Raw genomic sequence first — 26,914 nt, 5'->3', positions numbered from 1 at the left:
CCTACATTTCACTATTCTCCGGTGGTGAACACCTAGCACATGCTCCAGGAATGGTACCAGAGAGAAGCAAGTTTTTGACAAAACTTGGGAGTGCAATTTGCCGCGCTGGGGGAATCAGAAACAGTATTGGAGATCATGCCCTTATTTCTTGCCAACAGATATTAATGACATTTTATTCGTCCTCGATGTCTGTGTGTGCATGGATGGATGGATGTATTGCTGGGATTTGTGTGTGGGTGTGTGTGTGGACATGCATTTTCCTGTGGTGTCTGGAAGGGGTATGGTAGTAGTGAGTGCACAGGTGTGTGAGGTTGATTTCTTCATTTGACATTGTGTAGAGATGTTGGCTTTGATCCAGTGGCCTTGCCAAAACAATTCTTGAAAGAACCACTGAGGAAGGGAAACGGGAAGACAGAAACAAAGATGGACTGAAAACATTGCAAAACGGATAGGAAAACGCAAGTACAGAGACCCAGGCTTTAGCACACAACTGACATCTGGAGGAATCTGGTGAACAGTTCTATCTGGCGCCCCAGTGACACTACTGAAATAAAGGAGAAGAAGACATTTGTTACCAGCCACCGTGGCTAAGTGGTTAGCATTGCGGACTGGAAGGACATGGGTTCAGTTCCTAGCAGAGGTGGGTTTTTCAGCTCCTACCCAAAGTTCAATGTGTTATGGGTAAAATGAGAAGACTAGGATTACACAGTTGAGTACCATACACCTGATGGATGCATCTTGGGTTTGTTGCTAAAATATCCTGACCAGCACTGCAAGTGTCTGGGCCTGATTGATGCAGGGATATGATTATGTTGTCCCAAAAGTAACAGACCTCCATAGCAACATAATCATTATTCATCATCAGTAAAAAAAAAAAAAAAAAAAAACTTTTATTAAAATGGCCCACATTCTGTGGCTGTTCATGCCGGGCTCTCACAGTGACCTCAGTTTTCAACTCTTACGGTTTGTGGCGTGACACAGAAGATATCAAAATCATCATGCACAAATACATATAATTATAAGCACCAGTTGATGTGAATAATATGATAGATATAACATTTGGAATCAAAATCCCCATTTCAGGTATGATAAATCAACACAGGATACACATAACTCCTAGGTTTGTTCATGCGTGTTCAGATATAGGAGCATACCTATCAGCTACATTCTGCATGTGGGCATGCTCTCAATAATTTATTCTACACAAATGGTACATGATCCCAACTGCTACTATTGATCAGTGACTATATTATCTTGCTGCTTTCACATGTTTCAAACAGGCACAATAGACACTCATATGTGTGTGTGTGTGTGTGTGTGTGTGTTTTCTATTTCGTCTTGTACATTTCAGCTACATTTCAATCCCCACACAAGACTCAAAGGTAAATATGACTTCTTTTTTTTTTTCTTTTTTCCATATTAATCATCTCTTGAACAGATGATCAAAGGGTGGGGGAGAAAAGAAATTCCTTTTATAAGAAATTAGTATGATAACATCTGAAAGAGCTTTTTTTTTCTTTTCTTCTTCTTTTTGGCTGGATTTATTTCAAAACTTCCGTGGGGCATGAAAATATTTTTTTCTAAATTTTGGTTTTAAGTCATAGTTTCCAATATCATGTGACCCAATTTAGTCATATGATCAGAGAAACGAAAGATAACTCTTAAACCTCGTGGGTGAAAGGGCACTGAACGAGAAGTCTGAAGGACCGAACTCAAAACGAAAGTCTACAGAATGTTTGGATTCCAGAGAAACTGGTTAACACACTGGAAATATAGAAGCGAACTTTGTAAAACCTTGTGGTGGCGAAACCACGGTGAATGTATACAACGAATCATTATCAGATCTCTCTGTCCGCCTCTCTCTCTCTCTCTTCTACCCTCCCTCCCTCTGTGCATGTGTCTACCTTTTTTTTTTTTCACATGACCCATCTTTCAGATAACACTTTAAGTAAATATGCTGACATTCACCTCAGAAGCTTGCCCAATGTGTACAGTGCCATAGTCCTCGCATCACTCAGTGGCTGTGAAATTTGAACTGTAGACATACCATACAGCTGGAGCATCCGTGTTTTCTCCAGTCAGTCGTGCAGATACACTGGCAGGATGGCATCCTCAGTCAAGAAGTCCTGGACAGGGCTGGCACAACAGTACAATCGTCAAAGCCAAGATCCCCCTGGCTAAGCTTTGATGGTGTGGCCATGTCATTTGCATGGAAGGGTTCAAAATTCCCAGAAAGTTCTTCTATGGTCAGCCGCCAGTACCTTTCAGCTGCTTGAGATCACTGCCTCAGGTTTGCACTTGTCCCTGCCCTGCCTGCTGTTGTTCCGTGTCTCACTTGCAATCACATTGCACTTCAGGGGTTGTGAAGCTGCATATGTGTCTACTGATGATTGCACAATGCATTGATTGTCATGCTTAGCTCCTGAGAGACCACAATGATGACCGTTTTTGTGGTGCTGTGAAAAAGTTCTGAGAAGAGAAAGGGTGCCAGGGAAAATGTCTGTGTGGAACTGCAGTGGCATGCCTCTGCTTTGTTTCCACAGAGTCAGGCAGACATGTACGCCCAAAACACAGAAGAGCCTGTCGCTGTACCCAGGCCCAGAAATCAACTGCACTTCTCTTGTAACCCTTTCTATCTCTGATTTTGTACACACACACACACACACACACACAATTACACACATAGTTACACACACACACACACACACACACACACACACACAATTCTGCTGAATTTTGAATTATTTATAAATAACTATTTTAAGGGGAAATAGGGACGGGAAGTCATGAGCACTGGTTTTGTTGTGCAGATCAGAATGCTGCACGTTCCGTTTCCTCATCCACTCCACCGACCCAAAGTTCAGAACACTCCAAGGGTCCTCTCCATGGTGTTAGGGTGCTGGATCTCAGCAGGTAAATACTGGAATGTAACACACACACACACACGTGCGCACACACATGTGCACACACACATGCACATGCGCACATATGCATGTGCATGCATGCAAACACATGCATTCTAACATATGGTATTGCATATATACTTTACTGCACAGACACATGCATGCACACACATACACATACATGTAATCTCTCTCATCTCTCTTTCTCTCTCTCACACACACACACACACTCATACGTACACACACACACACACACGCACGCACACATACATACATACACACACACACACACACACACACACACACACACAGAGTCACAAACAAAGTCTTTCCAACTCTCAGTACTTACTTGTACACATATAAATTATGTTCTGTGCAGGTACATAGGGGTGTGTATACAGATATAGCATTGCTGGATGAGTGATCTGCCAGTTCTGATAATTTCATTTCACCTTCTGCATTCGTGGACTGCGACTCCCACGCTCACTCGCATCACAGGACTGGACTTTTGTGTATATGATCTTCTCCACCCATTCCATATACTGATATAGGCAGCTGTTCTCCATTTTGAGGGGTGAGTTTTGACATTAATGCGATAAGATTTTTTTTAAAATTTTTGTATCATGTTCAGAACACCACTGACAGACTTGGTGAACAGTTGTGTGCAGGACTTCCTGTGGCTCTTCACAGAGTTAGGGATCAGAAAAAGAGAAGATCCCCCCCCCCCAACCCCCCCACCCCACCATGTTTCTGTTTCACTGCAGCCACCGTTGCAAACAGTTTTCACTCGCACGGAGTGTGTATGTTATGATGTGAGTAATTATTATTTAAATCAGCGTGGCATTCTGTTTGTGTCAGGGTGCTAGCGGGGCCATACTGTACGATGATTCTGGGGGACCTGGGAGCAGAGATCATCAAAGTGGAAAGGCCAGGTCAGCTCTGTGTGTGTGTGTGTGTGTGAGGGGGATTTGTATAGAAGTGTGTGTGTGGGTGGGTGTGCTGTGTGTGTGTGAAGTCAAGGCAAAGTGATCTTGATTCAGAGTGAAAGAGTAAGCTTTTTCTTTCTTTTTTTTCCTTTTTCTTTTTTTTTTTATCCCGTTTTCAGGAGAGAAAAAAAAAAGAAGAAAAAATAGTGTTTGTTTATGTGTGAGTGGTCAGGGGGGCAGGTAATTGTTTGTGTACACACACACACACACACACACAGTCATTTATCTACAATTTTACAATAAATGTATACATTCATATAGTGATTCATTACTGACCTGTATTTATGTACAGTTGTCCTTCCTGTTGGCATGTAGCTCTTTGCATGAAGTTTCCACCCTTAACCCTCTAGGTGCTGTGGCCAGGATTTGCACAAAGGACTGAAGGACCAACACTTTAACCACTCAGCTGCTGATATCCTTCATACAGTGCACAGTGACCAGACATACATGCCTTGTTTTATCGTGTTGCAGTCTTTGTGCTGCGTGCAGTCACAGTAATGCCTGACCTTCCTTCAGACACGCCCGGGTGCACATAAGGCGAAATTAAACCTTTCTTGGGTACCTTCAGAATGGGTTTTGTGTGGACAGATGGGGATGTGCTTCCTCTTTTGTTTTCTGCGGCAATGGCCTTGGTTTTTTCATGAAGATATTAAAACTTTTTTTTCATGAAAATATAAAGACACAATTTTTATCAAAAGAAAAAAAAGAACATTTATTGCATTGACAGGCTTGATTGTGTTCTCTGTAAAAATGTCTTGTTGAGGGTGAAAAAAAAAGAGGTGTCCTTGGAAAAAGTGTATATATTGCATACACTGCAGTGTTAATGTTTCAGTTCTGTTTTCTGCACAGGATGTGGAGATGACACACGCATGTGGGGTCCACCATTTTGTAACTCTGAGAGTGCCTACTTTTTGTCTGTTAACCGCAACAAAAAGGTAAGCAGTAACGGAATAAGGGTATTTGGAAAGATTTTTATACTGAGTTAAGTTTTAAATGTGTGTTCATCCAGTAATAATTGTGGATTCAATTTGAAGGTAATGTCTCTTTAAAGAAGGATGAATTTTCTTGCTCACATAAAATTATAGTCATAAGAATGACTATTTTTTTTTATAGGATTCTAAGGAAGCAGTGTTGAATGAAAGAATCAACAAAGACAAGGAATACCTGAAGGAACTAGCAAAGTATGTAATATTTGTTGGCATTGATGGAACGAACGAAGTATGTAATATTTGTTGGCATTGACGGAACTAGCGAAGTATGTAATATTTGTTGGCATTGATGGAACTAGGGAAGTATGTAATATTTGTTGGCATTGATGGAACTAGGGAAGTATGTAATATTTGTTGACATTGATGGAACTAGGGAAGTATGTAATATTTGTTGGCATTGACGGAACTAGCTAAGTATGTAATATTTGTTGGCATTGATGGAACTAGGGAAGTATGTAATATTTGTTGGCATTGATGGAACTAGTGAAGTATGTAATATTTGTTGGCATTGATGGAACTAGGGAAGTATGTAATATTTGTTGGCATTGATGGAACGAGCGAAGTATGTAATATTTGTTGGCATTGATGGAACTAGCGAAGTATGTAATATTTGTTGGCATTGATGGAACTAGTGAAGTATGTAATATTTGTTGGCATTGATGGAACTAGGGAAGTATGTAATATTTGTTGGCGTTGATGGAACTAGCTAAGTATGTAATATTTGTTGGCATTGATGGAACTAGCTAAGTATGTAATATTTGTTGGCATTGATGGAACTAGGGAAGTATGTAATATTTGTTGGCGTTGATGGAACTAGCTAAGTATGTAATATTTGTTGGCATTGATGGAACTAGCGAAGTATGTAATATTTGTTGGCATTGATGGAACGAGCGAAGTATGTAATATTTGTTGGCATTGATGGAACTAGCGAAGTATGTAATATTTGTTGGCATTGATGGAACGAGCGAAGTATGTAATATTTGTTGACATTGATGGAACTAGTGAAGTATGTAATATTTGTTGGCATTGATGGAACTAGCGAAGTATGTAATATTTGTTGATGTTGATGGAATGAGCAAAGTATGTAATATTTGTTGGCATTGATGGAACTAATCCGAGTTAACAGAGTCAACCTTTCATTTCTAGACACTATGCCTGCACTGCAGAAATTTAGAAGTTGGAAATTTCTTTCTTTTTTTTTTTTTATGCTGCTCTTTTCTTCGTTGTCTGCTTTTTTCTCTCTGTTTCTGTCTCTCTGTCTCTGTCTTTGTCTCTCTCTGTCTGTCTGTCTGTCTCTCTGTTGTGTTTTGATTTTTTCTTCTTTTACTTATGTTCACTTCTTTAGCTTTCGTCCCTCTTTAGGGCGAAGGCTGATGTAAAAAACAACAACACATGTTACTTGCTTATCTGTTACCCTTGATGATAAAGATGTTGTCTTGTCTTGTCTTGTCTGCCTCTCTGTCTCTGTCTTTGTCTGTCTATCTGTCTGTCTGTCTGTCTGTCTGTCTTATGCCTGTTGCTTTTCTGTTATCTCCTATGCTCTGCTTTCCAAGTCCACTCATATGTTTCCCAGAAAGTCTTCATCTCTTTTTACTAGTCTGTGATTAATATGCACTATGTTGTTCTCTGATGAATAGATAGAATTATTCAATGGATAAATATGTGAATAAATAAATACTTTTTTTTAAAGAAAAAAACTTAAAGGTTCTGTAGCCATTGAGCCATTGGATCAGAAGTCCAACACCTGTCTCACTCTGCCATGATCACTGGGTACTGGTGGACCAGAAGTCCAACACCTGTCTCACTCTGCCATGATCACTGGGTACTGGTGGATCAGAAGTCCAACACCTGTCTCACTCTGCCATGATCACTGGGTACTGGTGGACCAGAAGTCCAACACCTGTCTCACTCTGCCATGATCACTGGGTACTGGTGGATCAGAAGTCCAACACCTGTCTCACTCTGCCATGATCACTGGGTACTGGTGGACCAGAAGTCCAACACCTGTCTCACTCTGCCATGATCACTGGGTACTGGTGGATCAGAAGTCCAACACCTGTCTCACTCAACCCTGATCACTGGTTACTGGTGGATCAGAAGTCCAACACCTGTCTTCTGCTGTCATGGGCTTTGTGATCCCATCTGCAAGTCCAATCAACCTGTCTTTACTCTTTTTTCCATAATGCACATGGTTCCTGTGATAGATAGAAATATCAATGATAAATGGATAATATACTCTGACAAAACTTGGTCTGTACCTGGTGGATCAGAAGTCCAACACCTGTCACTCAACCTCCTGATCACTGGTTACTGGTGGACAGAAGTCCAACACCTGTCTCACTCTGCCATGATCACAGGTTACTGGTGGATCAGAAGTCCAACACCTGTCTCACTCTGCCATGATCACTGGGTACTGGTGGATCAGAAGTCCAACACCTGTCTCACTCTGCCATGATCACAGGTTACTGGTGGATCAGAAGTCCAACACCTGTCTCACTCTGCCATGATCACAGGTTACTGGTGGATCAGAAGTCCAACACCTGTCTCACTCTGCCATTTGTCACGGTTACTGGTGGATCAGAAGTCCAACACCTGTCTCACTCTGCCATGATCACAGGTTACTGGTGGATCAGAAGTCCAACACCTGTCTCACTCTGCCATGGTACCGAGATAATGGAACTGTAAACTTTAGGAAGGGCACAAGCTTGTATATTTCTTCGTTTTAAAAGTTTTTTTTCTTCTTCTCTGTTACACTTCGTCAGGTCTCCACACTCCGCTCTTTCAAGTCTGGCCTTAAAACCCACCTCTTCCCAAAATAGCCTGCCTTGCCTGCCTCTTCCTTGTCTTTAGTTTCTGCAGTTTTAGAGTAATGCATGCGTGTGAATGACTGGTGCAAAAGTGCTTTGATTTGTCTCTGCACAAGATTCAGCACTATATAAATACCATTATTATTATTAATATTATTATTTCAGAGTATCACTGTCAATCTCAAACACCCAAAAGGCGCTGCCATCATACAGCAGGTTAGTTCAAGCAGTTAAATGATTTTTTATCTTTAACAGTTTCTGCCACTGTCTGAGTATATCTAATGGGGTGGTTTGTACATGAAATGTTCAGGAAAAAGTATTGTATTTAAATTTCAAGAGAAAGGATTAACAAATGTCTTTACTATTTTTTTACTGTCATAAATTACTTTCTTTGGGGGGTGGGGATGAGAAAATTTGGGGGGGGGGGATGAGAAAATTGGGGGGGGGGGGGGGGAGACGAGTTAAATTAAACTTAGAAAGCAATGGTTTTACGAAAGGCTAAAAGATCAAGAGTTGAATAAATTGTGTACATTACATATGCTGTACTTCGGCTGTTTCAGGCACATGCACATCATGAACATCTTGAAAATTGCATTTGAAAAATGAGTGTTTCAGACAATGCAGTTGATCGGTGGTTTATGAATGATAGCTGTGGGTTTTCTTTGTGAAAAAATGGAAGTGCACTTGTAAGAATTCAGACAATAAATTGGCTGCGTACACAGCAGTTTGTCGGACATTCGGCTCCATTTTTGCCTAGCTCCCAGGAAGAAAACTGGCCAGGTTTCCATGTGGACCTACACTCTGTCAACCCTTTGGAAAGGGAGAATAATTGTATGTTTCTTAGCTTTATGCCTCATTTTCATAGCTGGTGATTGTTGTTAGAACATATCTATATATGAGGAGGCAAGTTTCCATGTTACCTACACTCTGTACACTCTGTCAACCCTTTGGAAAGAGGGAGAATAATGATATGTTTCTTTGTGCCTCGTTTTCATAGCCAGTCATTGTTGTTGGAACATATCTATACATGAGGAGGCAAGGTGGCAGAATGGTGAAGATGTTCATCTCCCAACACAGTGTCTGTCAGGATCTGGGTTCAGATCCCACTCTGACCTTCCCCCCAAGTTTGACAGGAAAAACAAACTGAGTGCCTAGTCATTTGGATGAGATGATAAACCCATGTCCCGTGTGCAGCACTCACTTGGCGCACTGAAAAAGAACCCATGGCAACAAAAGTGTTGTCCTCCTGCAAAATTCAGTAAAAGAAATCCACTCTGACAGAGTTGCATGCACTCATGTGGATCAATAAAGTGTTTTTGAAGTGAATTCGACGGGCGCAATAGCCGAGTGGTTAAAGCGTTGGACTGTCAACCTGAGTGTCCTGGGTTCGAATCACGGTGACGGCGCCTGGTGGGTAAAGGGTGGAGATTTTTACGATCTCTCAGGTCAACATATGTGCAGACCTGCTAGTGCCTGAACCCCCTTCGTGTGTATATGCAAGCAGAAGATCAAATACGCACGTTAAAGATCCTGTAATCCATGTCAGAGTTCGGTGGGTTATGGAAACAAGAACATGCCCAGCATGCACACCCGCAAAAACGGAGTATGGCTGCCTACATGGCGGGGTAAAAACGGTCATACACGTAAAAGCCCACTCGTGTGCATATGAGTGAACGTGGGAGTTGCAGCCCACGAACGCAGAAGAAGAAGTGAATTGAACTTTACAAGTGCGTCGGGTCATAAGACTGGTCAGGTGTCTGCCTAGCAGATGTGGTGTAGAGCGTTGCAGATTTGTCCGAATGCAGTGACGCCTCCTTGAGAAACTGAAACTGTTCATGTCGGAACAGCTGGCATCAGTGAGCGATGTGGTGGTGGAGAACTACCTGCCTGGAAAGCTGGCCGCTATGGGACTGGGGTACCCCCACCTGTCCTCTGTCAATCCGGGGCTGGTGTACTGCTCCATCACCGGTGTGTGCTGTTGATTGTGTGCTGCTGTGTGTGTGTTGCTGTGTGTGTGTTGCTGTGTGTGTGTGCTGCTGTGTGTGTGTGTTTATCATTCTCTTTTCTTTTGTTGCTTGTTCATTTTTTGTCATGTCAGCTTGTTTTGGGGTGGGTTTTTTTTAAATGGTCAGACATTGCAATGCTTGAAATTCTGGTTTCATTTGAAATGGTCGGACATTGCAGTGCTAGAAATTCCATTTCTTTTGAAATGGTCTGACATTGCAATGCTAAAAATTCCAGTTTCTTTTGAAATGGTCTGACATTGCAGTGCTAGAAATTCCAGTTTCTTTTGAAATGGTCTGACATTGCAGTGCTAGAAATTCCAGTTTCTTTTGAAATGGTCTGACATTGCAGTGCTAGAAGTTACAGTTTCTTTTGAAATGGTCGACATTGCAGTGCTTGAAATTCCGTTTCTTTTGAAATGGTCTGACATTGCAGTGCTAGAAATTCCAGTTTCTTTTGAAATGGTCGGACATTGCAGTGCTAGAAATTCCGGTTTCTTTTGAAATGGTCTGACATTGCAATGCTAGAAATTCCAGTTTCTTTTGAAATGGTCTAACATTGCAATGCTTGAAATTCCGGTTTCTTTTGAAATGGTCTGACATTGTAGTGCTAGAAATTCCAGTTTCTTTTGAAATGGTCTGACATTGTAGTGCTAGAAATTCCAGTTTCTTTTGAAATGGTCGGACATTGCAGTGCTTGAAATTCCGGTTTCTTTTGAAATGGTCAGACATTGCAATGCTAGAAATTCCAGTTTCTTTTGAAATGGTCAGACATTGCAATGCTAGAAATTCCAGTTTCTTTTGAAATGGTCGGACATTGCAATGCTTGAAATTCCGGTTTCTTTTGAAATGGTCGGACATTGCAGTGCTAGAAATTCCAGTTTCTTTTGAAATGGTCTGACATTGCAGTGCTAGAAATTCCAGTTTCTTTTGAAATGGTCTGACATTGCAGTGCTAGAAGTTACAGTTTCTTTTGAGATGGTCGGACATTGCAGTGCTAGAAATTCCGGTTTCTTTTGAAATGGTCAGACATTGCAATGCTAGAAATTCCAGTTTCTTTTGAAATGGTCTGACATTGCAGTGCTAGAAATTCCAGTTTCTTTTTGAAATGGTCTAACATTGCAATGCTTGAAATTCCAGTTTCTTTTGAAATGGTCTGACATTGCAATGCTAGAAATTCCAGTTTCTTTTGAAATGGTCTGACATTGCAATGCTAGAAATTCCAGTTTCTTTTGAAATGGTCTAACATTGCAATGCTTGAAATTCCGGTTTCTTTTGAAATGGTCTGACATTGTAGTGCTAGAAATTCCAGTTTCTTTTGAAATGGTCTGACATTGTAGTGCTAGAAATTCCAGTTTCTTTTGAAATGGTCGGACATTTTAGTGCTAGAAATTCCAGTTTCTTTTGAAATGGTCTGACATTGTAGTGCTAGAAATTCCAGTTTCTTTTGAAATGGTCGGACATTGCAGTGCTTGAAATTCCAGTTTCTTTTGAAATGGTCAGACATTGCAATGCTAGAAATTCCAGTTTCTTTTGAAATGGTCAGACATTGCAATGCTAGAAATTCCAGTTTCTTTTGAAATGGTCGGACATTGCAATGCTTGAAATTCCGGTTTCTTTTGAAATGGTCGGACATTGCAGTGCTAGAAATTCCAGTTTCTTTTGAAATGGTCTGACATTGCAATGCTAGAAATTCCAGTTTCTTTTGAAATGGTCTGACATTGCAATGCTAGAAATTCCAGTTTCTTTTGAAATGGTCAGACATTGCAGTGCTTGAAATTCCAGTTTCTTTTGAAATGGTCTGACATTGTAGTGCTAGAAATTCCAGTTTCTTTTGAAATGGTCAGACATTGCAATGCTTGAAATTCCAGTTTCTTTTGAAATGGTCTGACATTGCAGTGCTAGAAATTCCAGTTTCTTTTGAAATGGTCGGACATTGCAGTGCTAGAAATTCCAGTTTCTTTTGAAATGGTCTGACATTGTAGTGCTAGAAATTCCAGTTTCTTTTGAAATGGTCGGACATTGCAGTGCTAGAAATTCCAGTTTCTTTTGAAATGGTCAGACATTGCAATGCTAGAAATTCCAGTTTCTTTTGAAATGGTCAGACATTGCAATGCTAGAAATTCCAGTTTCTTTTGAAATGGTCGGACATTGCAGTGCTAGAAATTCCAGTTTCTTTTGAAATGGTCTGACATTGCAGTGCTAGAAATTCCAGTTTCTTTTGAAATGGTCAGACATTGCAATGCTTGAAATTCCAGTTTCTTTTGAAATGGTCTGACATTGCAGTGCTAGAAATTCCAGTTTCTTTTGAAATGGTCGGACATTGCAGTGCTAGAAATTCCAGTTTCTTTTGAAATGGTCTGACATTGCAGTGCTAGAAATTCCAGTTTCTTTTGAAATGGTCTGACATTGCAGTGCTAGAAATTCCAGTTTCTTTTGAAATGGTCAGACATTGCAATGCTAGAAATTCCAGTTTCTTTTGAAATGGTCGGACATTGCAATGCTTGAAATTCTGGTTTCTTTTGAAATGGTCTGACATTGCAGTGCTAGAAATTCCAGTTTCTTTTGAAATGGTCTGACATTGCAGTGCTAGAAATTCCAGTTTCTTTTGAAATGGTCTGACATTGCAGTGCTAGAAATTCCAGTTTCTTTTGAAATGGTCTGACATTGCAGTGCTAGAATTCCGGTTTCTTTTGAAATGGTCTGACATTGCAGTGCTAGAAATTCCAGTTTCTTTTGAAATGGTCTGACATTGCAATGCTAGAAATTCCAGTTTCTTTTGAAATGGTCGGACATTGCAATGCTTGAAATTCTGGTTTCTTTTGAAATGGTCTGACATTGCAGTGCTAGAAATTCCAGTTTCTTTTGAAATGGTCTGACATTGCAGTGCTAGAAATTCCAGTTTCTTTTGAAATGGTCTGACATTGCAGTGCTAGAAATTCCAGTTTCTTTTGAAATGGTCTGACATTGCAGTGCTAGAATTCCGGTTTCTTTTGAAATGGTCTGACATTGCAGTGCTAGAAATTCCAGTTTCTTTTGAAATGGTCTGACACTGCAGTGCTAGAAATTCCAGTTTCTTTTGAAACTGAAATGCTGCACACATTCCTGCACATGCACAAACCACAAGCTAAGGGAGCTAACTACCACAGTATTGCTGGCTGTGTCCACACTTGTCAATGTGGAAGAAGAACAGTCGATTTCAGAGGTTTTGTTTTTCTTGTTGTTTTTTTCCGCATCAACATGACAGGGGAACGTGCCGAGGCTTGAACTGTCTGGGGTTGAATGGGTTAAAAGTACACAGATCTGGATCAAGGTTGTAACTTAATTTCATTGTGCAATAACAACACTGTCGGACGGAGAGTAATTGAATGCAGACGGTGATTTAGGAAAAGCGGGAGGCATTGATACAGAGAGATATGAATGGATGAGAGAGAAAAAAACAACAACACATGTTATAGTCATCATTATTATTATTATTATTATTACTATCATCATCACCATCACTGTCATCATCACCATCATCTGTTTGACTCAGTCCTTGAATGTTTGAGTCTTCCACCATTTGTTCGTCCGTGGGCTTTAGTGTTGGTGAGACTGCAGCTTGTTGCATGTGTGTTGTGTTTGTTTTTCTTCATGTGTGTGTGTGTGTGTGTGTATGTGTGTGTGCGTGCGTGTGTGTGTGCATTTACACACTCATGTTGGTGTGTGCGCATGTTTCGGTGCATGTGGGATCGCTGAGTGTTGCCCTGTTTCCGTTCTTGTTTTTCTTTCAGTTATTTACCTTTTGTATATTGTTCCCTTTGCTATATTTCAGTGTGTGTACTTTTTTTTTGTCATTCTTCAAAAAATGTGGATGTTGATGTTTTACACTAACGTCAGACAGACTCTCAGAACATGATCAAGTCTGTCACCGGAGTTTTCCAAAAGTCCGACATCCACTGGTTTTGTCTTTCTTTGTTTTTTAAAGGCAGAGGTATATATGTGTCTGTCCACAACCTCTCACACATCCTTGAAAGCGAAGTGAAGTGAAGTGAAGTGAAAGCTAAGTGAAGTGAAGTGAAAGCGAAGTGAAGTGAAGGCAAAGTGAAAGTGAAGTGAAAGCGAAGTGAAGTGAAGTGAAGTGAAGGCAAAGTGAAAGTGGAGTGAAAGCGAAGTGGAAGGGAAGCGAAGTGAAAGTGAAGTGAAAGCGAAGCGAAGTGATGTGAAAGCGAAGTGATGTGAAAGCGAAGTGAAGTGAAGTGAAAGCGAAGTGAAGTGAAAAGTGAAGTGTCCACAAGCTCTGACACCTCCTTGAAAGTGAAGTGAAAGTGAAGTGTCCACAAGCTCTGACACCTCCTTGAAAGTGAAGTGAAAGTGAAAGTGAAGCGAAGTGAGAGCAAAGTGAAGTGAAAGTGAAGTGAGTCAATGTTGCCGTGCAGGTTACGGCCAGATGGGGCCATACGCACAGAGGGCGGGCTATGACGTCATTGTGTCTGGAGTTGCCGGCCTGATGCACATCACAGGACCTAGAGTAGGTCAGGAGTTTACAGAGGGTGTGTGTGTGCGGGGGGGGGGGTGTCTGTGTGTGTGTGGGTGTGTATATGTATGTATGTGTGTATGCGTATGTGTGTGTGTGTGTGTGTGGGGGGGGGGGTGTATGTGGGGGTGTGTGTATGTGTGGTTTGGTGCAGGTGTGTGTGGGTGGGTGGGTAGGGGAAGTGTAGATGTAGGTGTGTGTGTGAGTATATGTGTGAGTGTGTGTGTGTGTAAGTGAGTGCATGCATCTATGTGTGAGTTTGTCTGTTTGTGTGTATGTATGTATGTGTGTGTGTGCATGTATGTGTGTGTGTACATGTGTGTGTATGTGTGTGTGTATGTGTGAGTGAATGTGTGTGGGAGTATGTGTGAGAGTGAATGTGTGTGTGGGTATGTGTGCACGAGTTAGTGTGCTTGTGAGTCCATGTATGCATGTGTAAGTGAGTGTGTACAAGTGTGTATGGGTATGCGTATACGTGTGTGTACGTGAGTGAGTGCATGCATGTGTGTGAATGTGTGTGTGGGGGGGGGGCGGGGGAGGGGAATGTTTGTATAATTTAGTGAGGTTGTTATACATGTTCCACCAGAGAAACGATGATTGTGTTCAGCTGTCGCGCGCCTGTGTGCAGGACGGGGAACCGTGCAAAGTGGGCGTGGCCATGACGGACCTGTCCACAGGACTCTACGCACATGGAGCCATCATGGCCGCTTTGCTGCATCGTCAACACACAGGTCAAGGTCAACACATCGACTGCAATCTGTTTGCTACACAGGTGTGTGTGTGCGTGTGGGTGTGGGTGTGGGTATTTGTGTGTGTGTGTGTGTGTTTATGTGTGCATGTGTGTGTGTGTGTGCATGTGTGTGTCAACAATGTGTACACACATGTGTGTATGCATGTGTGTGTCTGTTTTTGTGTAAGGTAATTCTAAATGTAGGTGCAGTACTAGGAAGGTAATGACTGATTGTTGAAGAACATGTCTGATCTACATAGAAAACCAGCACTAGGATGGTAATGACTGATTGTTGAAGAACATGTCTGATCTACATAGAAACCAGCACTAGGATGGTAATGACTGATTGTTGAAGAACATGTCTGATCTACATAGAAAACCAGCACTAGGATGGTAATGACTGATTGTTGAAGAACATGTCTGATCTACATAGAAAACCAGCACTTGGATGGTAATGACTGATTGTTGAAGAACATGTCTGATCTACGTAGAAAGCCAGCACTAGGATGGTAATGACTGATTGTTGAAGAACATGTCTGATCTACATAGAAAACCAGCACTAGGATGGTAATGACTGATTGTTGAAGAACATGTCTGATCTACATAGAAAACCAGCAATAGGATGATAATGACTGATTGTTGAAGAACATGTCTGATCTACATAGAAAACCAGCAATAGGATGATAATGACTGATTGTTGAAGAACATGTCTGATCTACGTAGAAAACCAGCACTTGGATGATAATGGCTGATTGTTGAAGAACATTTCTGATCTACATAGAAAACCAGCACTTAGATGATAATGACTGATTGTTGAAGAACATGTCTGATCTACGTAGAAAGCCAGCACTAGGATGATAATGACTGATTGTTGAAGAACATGTCTGATCTACATAGAAAACCAGCACTTGGATGATAATGACTGATTGTTGAAGAACATGTCTGATCTACATAGAAAACCAGCACTTGGATGATAATGACTGATTGTTGAAGAACATGTCTGATCTACGTAGAAAACCAGCACTAGGATGATAATGACTGATTGTTGAAGAACATGTCTGATCTACGTAGAAAACCAGCACTTGGATGATAATGACTGATTGTTGAAGAACATGTCTGATCTACATAGAAAACCAGCACTAGGATGATAATGACTGATTGTTGAAGAACATGTCTGATCTACATAGAAAACCAGCACTAGGATGATAATGACTGATTGTTGAAGAACATGTCTGATCAACGTAGAAAACCAGCACTTGGATGATAATGACTGATTGTTGAAGAACATGTCTGATCTACGTAGAAAGCCAACTAGAGCTTGGTCTCTGACCGAGGATAGGCGCTATATAAGTATCAATGACTGTCATAACGATGAATAATTACTAATGATAAAGATATATGATAATTCGGACTAGTGGTGTGTTAGGTGGCTTCCCTGGTCAACATTGCCTCCAACTACCTGAACGCTGGACAGGAGGCCACAAGACATGGGACCTCCCACCCCAGCATAGTGCCCTACCAGGTGTGGTCCTGTTGTACTGTGTTGTACTGTGTTGTATTGTATCATGCCCTACCAGGTGTGGTCCTGTTGTCTGTGTTGTACTGTGTTGTATTGTATCATGCCCTACCAGGTGTGGTCCTGTTGTCTGTGTTGTACTGTGTTGTATTGTATCATGCCCTACCAGGTGTGGTCCTGTTGTACTGTGTTGTACTGTGTTGTATTGTATCATGCCCTACCAGGTGTGGTCCTGTTGTCTGTGTTGTATTGTATCATGCCCTACCAGGTGTGGTCCTGTTGTCTGTGTTGTACTGTGTTGTATTGTATCATGCCCTACCAGGTGTGGTCCTGTTGTCTGTGTTGTACTGTGTTGTGTTGTATCATGCCCTACCAGGTGTGGTCCTGTTGTTTGTGTTGTACTGTGTTGTGTTGTATCATGCCCTACCAGGTGTGGTCCTGTTGTTTGTGTTGTATCACGCCCTACCAGGTGTGGTCCTGTTGTCTGTGTTGTACTGTGTTGTATCATGTCCTGCCAGTGTGGTCCTGTTGTCTGTGTTGTATCATGTCCTGCCAGTGTGGTACTGTGTTGCATTGTCTTGTGTTGTATTATGTAATATTGTGTTGTGTTTTATCTATTTTGCTGTTTTGTACTGAGTAATATTCTGTTGTATTGTATTGTGCTGTGTTGTGTTGTATAATATTGTGTTGTGTTGTGTTGCATTGTGTTATGTAATAGTACTAATATTGTGTTGTGTTTTATATTTTGTGCTGTTTTGTAGTGAGTATTGTTGTGTTGTATTGTGTTGTGTTGTATTATGTATTATTGTGTTGTGATTTGTCTGTGATATAATGAAAGCGCTGTATAACTTTTAACTACACGTATGGCACACTGCATGATATAATGAAAGTAATGTATAAGTTTTAACTACACGTATGGCACACTGCATGATATAATGAAAATACTGTATAAGTTTTAACTACACGTATGGCACACTGCATGATATAATGAAAGTACTGTATGACTTTTAACTACACGTATGGCACATTGCATGATGTAATGAAAGTACTGTATAAGTTTTAACTACACATATGGCACACTGCATGATATAATGAAAGTACTGTAGGACTTTTAACTACACATATGGCACACTGCATGATATAATGAAAGTACTGTAGCACTTTTAACTACACATATGGCACACTGCATGATATAATGAAAGTACTGTATAAGTTTTAACTACACATATGGCACACTGCATGATATAATGAAAGTACTGTAGCACTTTTAACTACACATATGGCACACTGCATGATATAATGAAAGTACTGTATAAGTTTTAACTACATATATGGCACACTGCATGATATAATGAAAGTACTGTAGGACTTTTAACTACATGTATGGCACACTGCATGATATAATGAAAGTACTGTAGGACTTTTAACTACACATATGGCACACTGCATGATATAATGAAAGTACTGTAGGACTTTTAACTACACATATGGCACACTGCATGATATAATGAAAGTACTGTATAACTTTTAACTACACATATGGCACACTGCATGATATAATGAAAGTACTGTATAAGTTTTAACTACACATATGGCACACTGCATGATATAATGAAAGTACTGTATAAGTTTTAACTACACATATGGCACACTGCATGATATAATGAAAGTACTGTAGGACTTTTAACTACACATATGGCACACTGCATGATATAATGAAAGTACTGTATAAGTTTTAACTACACATATGGCACACTGCATGATATAATGAAAGTACTGTAGCACTTTTAACTACACATATGGCACACTGCATGATATAATGAAAGTACTGTATAAGTTTTAACTACACATATGGCACACTGCATGATATAATGAAAGTACTGTAGGACTTTTAACTACATGTATGGCACACTGCATGATATAATGAAAGTACTGTATAAGTTTTAACGACACATATGGCACACTGCATGATATAATGAAAGTACTGTAGGACTTTTAACTACATGTATGGCACACTGCATGATATAATGAAAGTACTTCTGCTGCAGGATCTTTTTTCACAAAATCATTTCACTTTTTTCAGTTTGATCTTTTTTTCTGTTTTGCAATTGTGTAGTAAGTATAAATCAGGCCTATGAAATAGATCCTAGAAATATATGCAAACATTCAGTTGTATTTTCCTAACATTAGAACCCATTAAAAGTTTAAAATAATAATAATTGTGTGTGTGTGTGTGTGTGTGTGTGTGTGAAACAGGCCTTCAAAACCAAGGATGGCTATATTCTGGTCGGTGCAGGGAACGATGGTCAATTTCAGATCCTGTGCAAGGTATGGCACCAGCTCCGTGGAGACAGACATTGTATGTTTCGTGTTAAATTTGTATTTATTACGTTGCGCTGGGACACTTCGGGAGGTGACGCTCGTATCCCTTTCCCCCCGGTCCCCTTCATGACCGTTTTATCGGGACGAGTGTCCCCTCCACGATCAGCGTCTGCAGACGCATCGCCGCGGTCCCTATCGGGAGAAATCATGAGCTCCGGGCCTGGGAGAGTCTCTTGCCGAGTATCTCTGCCAGCATCATGATCCCTGCCTTCGTAGGATGGCAAACGAGGCATGGTACCGCGCGTAAGCACCCAGCGAACAATGCGATCCCCAACAGAGAAAGGAAAGACAGGATCGACTCAGAGGTAGAAAAATACGAAGAAATCGAGGGGGCCGAGTCGAAACAAGTACACAGAATGTAAGCACAATATACATGCAAGCCGCATACAACAAAATAAGGCCAAATGACAACGCTTAATAGCCAAAAAAAGCGTTAGACGAGACAGAGCGAAAACCTGACAAGATGGCGTGGAGAGCCTTGGCCAAAGGAATGATTCAGCGCTTATAGCTGTTAGAGGCGTTTGATTGGCTAAGAGCGGGCCAGACTAAGAGGGGCGTCTTTTCACTGTTAGCCGCGCGAAATTTGGCCAAACAGAGCAAACCATAGGCCTAGTTTGCATCAGTTTGACATGGTACAGTATATGACACCAAATTTGTATTTATTACGTTACCATATTTTTGTCACAACAGATTTCTCGGTGAAAGTCTTGCTGGTCTCCCCAGGGAAATGGTGAAATCAGCAGTTCAGAAGAAAACGTGTAATTTCAAGTGCAACTGCCATGAAAATGTTATTGACAGTTTTGAAATCTGACCATATATTCTGTAGTCAAACTGAATTTGATATTGTTGACATTTCAAGTGTAACATTTAGGATAATGTTTGTGAAAATGATGAAGTCGGATTACATACTGTTTGGTTGCAGTGAATTTGATGTTGTCGCCTTTTCAAGCATTATTTAAAGTTTTGAAATAGGTCTAGTATAACTTTGTAGTTGCACTGGATTTTTTCTTCTTCTTATATTTTTTATTATAATAAATTCAGGAAGCATATACTCTGTTACACTGATGTATGCCTAGAATCTGTCTGACGTCTAGTTACACTGGATTTGATATTGTTGACATTTCAAGTGTAACAGTTAGGCTAATGTTTTTGAAAACCATGAAGTCTACTGACATACTCTTTGGTAACAGTGAAATTGATATTGTTGGCTTTTCAAGTGTAACAGTTAGGATAATGTTACAGAGAATTATGAGATCTGCTTTATATACTGTGTGGTAACAGTGGATTTGAGACATCAGTGTGGGTTCTTGCTGTGCTTTCAGTGCATACACCGGGAAGAAATGTCGTCAGATGAGCGGTATCTGACCAACGAACTGCGTGTCACCAACAGAATCACCCTGCTCGACACTTTGTCACAAATGTAAGTATGTACTTACTTTGTTAACTCTTTCCATACGAACGGCGAAAGAGACGACGTTAACAGCGTTTCACCCCAATTACCATCATTGAAATATTGCAAGCGGAAGGCTTTTATACTGAAGACGTGAATGTTGACAAAGAACACCACAATTCTGACGACAGAAGCTAAAGGTTGGGTCATTCAGACACCCACTGGACATCCGAGGGGTCTGTGTAGAGGAGAAGAGAGGACTGGCCGTACTGAGTGAGTTAAGAGGAAGGTGGTAGAATGGTTAAGACGTTCATCTGCCAATACAGAGTCATTGAGAGTCTGGGTTCAAAGCCTGTGGTTAAGACGTTTATCTGCCAATACAGCGTCATTGAGAGTCTGGGTTCAAAGCCTGTGGTTAAGACGTTTATCTGACAATACAGCGTCATTGAGAGTCTGGGTTCAAAGCCTGTGGCTAAGACGTTCATCTGCCAATACAGTCATTGAGAGTCTGCGTTCAAAGCCTGTGGCTAAGACGTTCATCTGTCAATACAGTCATTGAGAGTCTGCGTTCAAAGCCTGTGGCTAAGACGTTCATCTGTCAATACAGTCATTGACAGTCTGGGTTCAAAGCCTGTGGCTAAGACGTTCATCTGCCAATACAGTCATTGACAGTCTGGATTCAAAGCCTGTGGTTAAGACGTTCATCTGCCAATACAGTCATTGACAGTCTGGATTCAAAGCCTGTGGTTAAGACGTTCATCTGTCAATACAGTCATTGACAGTCTGGGTTCAAAGCCTGTGGTGAAGACGTTCATCTGCCAATACAGTCATTGACAGTCTGGATTCAAAGCCTGTGGTTAAGACGTTCATCTGCCAATACAGTCATTGACAGTCTGGATTCAAAGCCTGTGGTTAAGACGTTCATCTGTCAATACAGTCATTGACAGTCTGGGTTCAAAGCCTGTGGTTAAGACGTTCATCTGTCAATACAGTCATTGACAGTCTGGGTTCAAAGCCTGTGGCTAAGACGTTCATCTGCCAATACAGTCATTGACAGTCTGCGTTCAAAGCCTGTGGTTAAGACGTTCATCTGCCAATACAGTCATTGACAGTCTGGGTTCAAAGCCTGTGGCTAAGACGTTCATCTGCCAATACAGTCATTGAGAGTCTGCGTTCAAAGCCTGTGGCTAAGACGTTCATCTGTCAATACAGTCATTGACAGTCTGCGTTCAAAGCCTGTGGTTAAGACGTTCATCTGCCAATACAGTCATTGACAGTCTGGATTCAAAGCCTGTGGTTAAGACGTTCATCTGTCAATACAGTCATTGACAGTCTGGGTTCAAAGCCTGTGGTGAAGACGTTCATCTGTCAATACAGAGTCATTGACAGTCTGGTTTCAAAGCCTGTGGTTAAGACGTTCAAGTCTGAGGTCTCGACTGTTTGCCACCCGTTCATTTTGTGTCATCTACTCTTTCTCCTATTTTCATTTTCTTTTTGTCAGGGTTTTGGTGAGTGTGTGTGTGTGTGTGTGTGTGTGTGTATGTGGTGTGTGTGTGTGTGCATGTATGTGGTGTGTGTGTGTGTGTGTGCATGTATGTGGTGTGTGTGTGTGTGTGTGAGTGAGTGTGTGAGTGTGGTTGTATGTTGTTGTATGTCTGTGTATGTGTGCAGACATGCGCTAGCATGCATGCTCGTACACTTGAATTGTTCCATATATGCATGTGTTCTGAGTGACCCTGTGTGTGTGTTTTCTTATCTGAGACATGCACATGTGTGACTGCATGAAAGTGAAAGTATATTTGTTGTTGTGCACGCACTGATGTGTGCATGCCTGCACATGGTGGTATATAGACACATGACTATGGACAGTTTTGAGCAGAGAAGGTATAATATAGACACATGACTGTGGACAGCTTTGAGCAGAAAAGGTAGATAGACATGACTGTGGACAGCTTTGAGCAGAGAAGGTATATTGACACATGACTGTGGACAGCTTTGAGCAGAGAAGGTATAATATAGACACATGACTGTGGACAGCTTTGAGCAGAGAAGGTATAATATTGACACATGACTATGGACAGCTTTGAGTAGAGAAGGTATATAGACATGACTGTGGACAGCTTTGAGCAGAGAAGGTATAATATAGACACATGACTGTGGACAGCTTTGAGCAGAGAAGGTATAATATTGACACATGACTATGGACATCTTTGAGCAGAGAAGGTATAATATAGACACATGACTGTGCACAGCTTTGAGCAGAGAAGGTATACTGACACATGACTGTGGACATCTTTGAGCAGAGAAGGTATACTGACACATGACTGTGGACATCTTTGAGCAGAGAAGGTATACTGACACATGACTGTGCACAGCTTTGAGCAGAAAAGTACGTCAGACTGGCTGGAACAGCTGGAGGGCAGTGGTATTCCCTATGCACCCATCAACAACATGCAGTCTGTCTTCTCTGATCCTCAGGTACAGTAGTACCCTGCCACAGGTACAGTAGTACTCTGCTAAGGTACAGTAGTATTCTGCCACAGGTACAGTAGTACTCTGCCACAGGTACAGTAGTGCTCTACATGTTAGCAGTTCACAGACAGAGAATATTATTTACACATAAATAAATGAATAAATAAATAGATGAATAAGATAAATGAATGAATAAATTGTAGTTACACAGCTGATGCTCCCCTTGCCCTTTGTGACGGTTGGAGTAGTGAATTCCTGTCCACGGTGTCCAGGGCTCAGCATAGTAAGGCAGTGAATTCCTATCCACGGTGTCCAGGGCTCAGCATAGTAAGGCAGTGAATTCCTATCCACGCTGTCCAGGGCTCAGCATAGTAAAGCAGGACCCAATCCTCACCTTGCCCACCTGAAGTCAGCACCCATTGACACCTGGTTGGAGTGAGGACAGTCTCAGGGACACAGCACCAACAGGGCCTCACCTTGCCCACCTGAAGTCAGTACCCATTGACACCTGGTTGGAGTGAGGAGTGTCTCAGGGACACAGCGCCAACAGGGCTTGACCTTGCCCACCTGAAGTCAGTACCCATTGACACCTGGTTGGAGTGAGGAGTGTCTCAGGGACACAGCACCAACAGGGCCTCACCTTGCCCACCTGAAGTCAGTACCCATTGACACCTGGTTGGAGTGAGGAGTGTCTCAGGGACACAGCGCCAACAGGGCTTGACCTTGCCCACCTGAAGTCAGTACCCATTGACACCTGGTTGGAGTGAGGAGAGTCTCAGGGACACAGCGCCAACAGGGCCTGACCTTGCCCACCTGAAGTCAGTACCCATTGACACCTGGTTGGAGTGAGGAGAGTCTCAGGGACACAGCGCCAACAGGGCCTGACCTTGCCCACCTGAAGTCAGTACCCATTGACACCTGGTTGGAGTGAGGAGTGTCTCAGGGACACAGCGCCGACAGGGCCTCACCTTGCCCACCTGAAGTCAGTACCCATTGACACCTGGTTGGAGTGAGGACAGTCTCAGGGACACAGCGCCAACAGGGCCTCACCTTGCCCACCTGAAGTCAGCACCCATTGACACCTGGTTGGAGTGAGGACAGTCTCAGGGACACAGCGCCAACATGGCCTCAAGCCCCGGTCTCCGGTCAACACTGGATTACCATTCCACTTTTCCTCACTCCATCCAGCTTTCAGTTTCAGTTTCAGTTTTCTCTTGGAGGCGTCACTGTGTTTGGAAAAATCCATATGCGCTACACCACATTTACCAAGCAGATGCCTGACAGCAGTATAACCCATCATGCTTTGTCAGGCGTTTGGTGCGTGAATTTATATGTATTTATTTATGTACCTGTCCGAGTGGATTTCTTCTTCAGAATTTGACCAGAGGACAACACTTTCATTGCCATGTGTTCTTTTTCAGTGCGCCAGGTGCGTGCAGCATATGGGACCTTGGTTTATTGTCTCATCCGAATGACTCGACACTGTTTGATTTTCCAGTCAAACTTGGGAGAAAGGGCGAGAGCAGAATTCAGACCTAGACCATCAACTCCCATCTTCACTCATATGTACATGAGTGGGCTTTTACATGTATGACCGTTTTTACCCTGCCATGTAGGCAGCCATACTCAGTGTTTTGGGGGTTTGTATGCTGGGTATGTTCTCGTTTCCATAGCCCGTCGAACGGTGACAAGGATTACAGGATCTTGAACATGCGTATTTGATCTTCTGCATGTGTGTACATGAAGGGGGTTCAGGCACAAGCATGTCTCCACATTATGTTGACCTGGGAGATCGGAAAAATCTCTACCCTTTACCCACCAGGCACCGTTACCGAGATTCAAACCCGGGACCCTCAGATTGAAAGTCCAACGCTTTAACCACTTGTCTATTGCACTCATCACTGAATGGTTGAATTGTGTGTGTGTCAGGTGAAGAGTGAGGCCATGGTTCAGGAGATCCCACACCCCACTGTGGGCACCGTTCGTCTGCCAGGTGAGAGAGGACTTGGATTTTAACCCCTTCAGCACTGAACTGTGCTGAAATGAGATCAGAGTGACATGTATCTTAACCCCTTAGGTGCCAAACCTATTTCATTCTTAGTGACAACTGTTTGCCATGGGATAGTTTGATTACGATGGGTAATACTCTATAATTTTTTTTTAAAATAATAATAAAAATAAAAAAACCCATTTCAGCAAGCAAAACAAATTCCAGCATGCAAACTGCTAAAAGGAAGTAAGTATATCCCATAGTTTTCTGAAGGGAAAATTAACACACTATCCATGCAAACTGCTAAAAGGAAGTAAGTATATCCCATAGTTTTCTGAAGGGAAAATTAACACACTATCCATGCAAACTGCTAAAAGGAAGTAAGTATATCCCATAGTTTTCTGAAGGGAAAATTAACACACTATCCATGCAAACTGCTAAAAGGAAGTAAGTATATCCCATAGTTTTCTGAAGGGAAAATTAACACACTATCCATGCAAACTGCTAAAAGGAAGTAAGTGTATCCCATAGTTTTCTGAAGGGAAAATTAACACACTATCCATGCAAACTGCTAAAAGGAAGTAACTATATCCCATAGTTTTCTGAAGGGAAAATTAACACACTATCCAATTACGAAAATTTCATATAAATTCAATGATCTTGCAATAAGAACATTCCTACAATGACATGGACGGAATTTTCCATCCGGGGACACTCAATGGGGTTAAGTGTAATTACCACTTTCTGTGTACATTTAAATGGTGTCAGTGATTTTGTGTACATTTAAATGGTGTCAGTGATTTTGCTGAACAAGAGAAGAAGACCAGATGAAGGATGTTATCATCATCATCATCATCATCATCATGTTTTTATGGTGACAGCTCTGGCAGTGATGTTCAGTGACAGAGTGAATGTCTCCATCATGTGTGTGTGTGTGTATGTATGTGTGAATTTACGATTTTTTTGTAAACTACCTATTACTATTATTATTATTATTATCATCATCATCGTCATCATCATCATCGTCATCATCATCATCATCATCATTATCGTCATCATCACCATCATCATCATCATTAATTTCTGATGACAGCTCTGGCAGTGAAGTTCAGTGACACAGTAAATGTCTCCATCATGTGTTTGTATGTATGTGTGAATTTATGATTTTTTGGTAAACTACGTATTATTATCATCATCATCATCATCATCATTACTTTCTGATGACAGCTCTGGCAGTGAAGTTCAGTGACACAGTAAATGTCTCCGTCATGTGTTTGTATGTATGTGTGAATTTACGATTTTTTGGTCAACTACATATTATTATCATTATTATTATTATCACCATCATCATCATCATCATCATCTTCATCATGTTTTTATGGTGATAGCTCCAGCAGTGAAGTTCAGTGACACAGTATGTCTCCGTCATGTGTTTGTATGTATGTGTGAATTTACGATTTTTTGGTAAACTACATATTATTATTATTATTATTATTATTATTATTATCATCACCATCATCATCATCATCACTTTCTGATGACAGCACCAGCGGTGAAGTTCAGTGACACAGCGACAGTGTCCCCGTCAGCCCCGCCCACCCTGGGGCAGCACACACAGGAAGTGCTGCAGGGAATTCTGGGAATGGAGCCAGACCACATCGCCGCTCTCATCCGGGAAAAAGTCTTGTAGTGTTGTGCCCTGTTTTTTTGTTTTGTGTGTGTGTGTTTTTTGCGATTTGTTGTTTTGTTTGTTGCTTTATTTTGGCAAAGTGACGTTTGTTTTTGTTTTTCTCGTGAAATCTACCCTGAGTTGAGTGATGACCAGTTCATGGAGTCTACCCTGATTGAGTGACGACCAGTGTATTACTTCCCTCACTGTGTGTTTCTGCTGTCCCACACCATCCCCTGTCCTTGTTTTCCCAGCCAGCCTTGACATTCTTTTCTCTCTTTTTTTGTCTGCATTCTTTGGTGTACTACTGTTGTATGATGCACTGTATGTGCTGTTATGGCTTGGTGATTAGGTAATTAGAATTGTAAACGCTAGGATGGGCACTGGCTGTCCATTTTGCAGTGTTATTTATCTACATGTGATTTTTATGTGGTGTTGCTGTGGCTTTGATGTGTTTTTTTTCCCCCTTCTTTCAATTTATATATATATAATTTGTTTACATTTTCCAAGGTTTTTCTTCAAATGTGACAGTTTCGTGCTTATAATGCAGTTGATTTTTTT

The 26,914-nt window shown here is 41.4% G+C and overlaps 1 protein-coding gene across 2 annotated transcripts; it reads left to right on the top strand.

Annotated features, from left to right (window-relative positions):
- The first annotated feature begins 1,676 nt into the window (after positions 1-1,676).
- On the top strand, positions 1,677-26,914 carry LOC143296406 (succinyl-CoA:glutarate CoA-transferase-like). Of its 2 annotated transcripts, none has more exons than XM_076608313.1 (14): positions 1,677-1,814; positions 2,811-2,913; positions 3,762-3,835; positions 4,739-4,824; positions 7,851-7,901; positions 9,533-9,653; positions 14,107-14,198; positions 14,833-14,976; positions 16,361-16,456; positions 18,707-18,778; positions 20,155-20,252; positions 22,598-22,700; positions 24,624-24,687; positions 26,229-26,914. In XM_076608313.1, the coding sequence occupies exons 1-14, from the start codon at positions 1,733-1,735 to the stop codon at positions 26,372-26,374; spliced, it is 1,332 nt and encodes a 443-aa protein (XP_076464428.1). In that variant the 5' UTR covers positions 1,677-1,732; the 3' UTR covers positions 26,375-26,914. The 2 variants fall into 2 exon arrangements, with proteins under 2 accessions (XP_076464428.1, XP_076464419.1); XM_076608304.1 differs by lacking the exon at positions 1,677-1,814 and adding an exon at positions 1,957-2,290.

This window comes from Babylonia areolata, chromosome 2 (assembly GCF_041734735.1).
Source record: "Babylonia areolata isolate BAREFJ2019XMU chromosome 2, ASM4173473v1, whole genome shotgun sequence".
Lineage (NCBI taxonomy): Eukaryota > Metazoa > Mollusca > Gastropoda > Neogastropoda > Buccinidae > Babylonia > Babylonia areolata.
The sequence above is the reverse complement of the archived record's forward strand: the minus strand, read 5'-3'. Positions and strand labels throughout refer to the sequence as shown.

Bases quoted from the DNA above. Each gene is read 5' to 3' on its own strand.
- LOC143296406 (XM_076608304.1), top strand. From the start codon at position 2,188: ATGGTGTGGCCATGTCATTTGCATGGAAGGGTTCAAAATTCCCAGAAA. The intron at 16,457-18,706 runs GTGTGGTCCTGT...TGTGTGAAACAG, and splicing joins CCAGCATAGTGCCCTACCAG to GCCTTCAAAACCAAGGATGG. The intron at 24,688-26,228 runs GTGAGAGAGGAC...TTCTGATGACAG, and splicing joins GGGCACCGTTCGTCTGCCAG to CACCAGCGGTGAAGTTCAGT.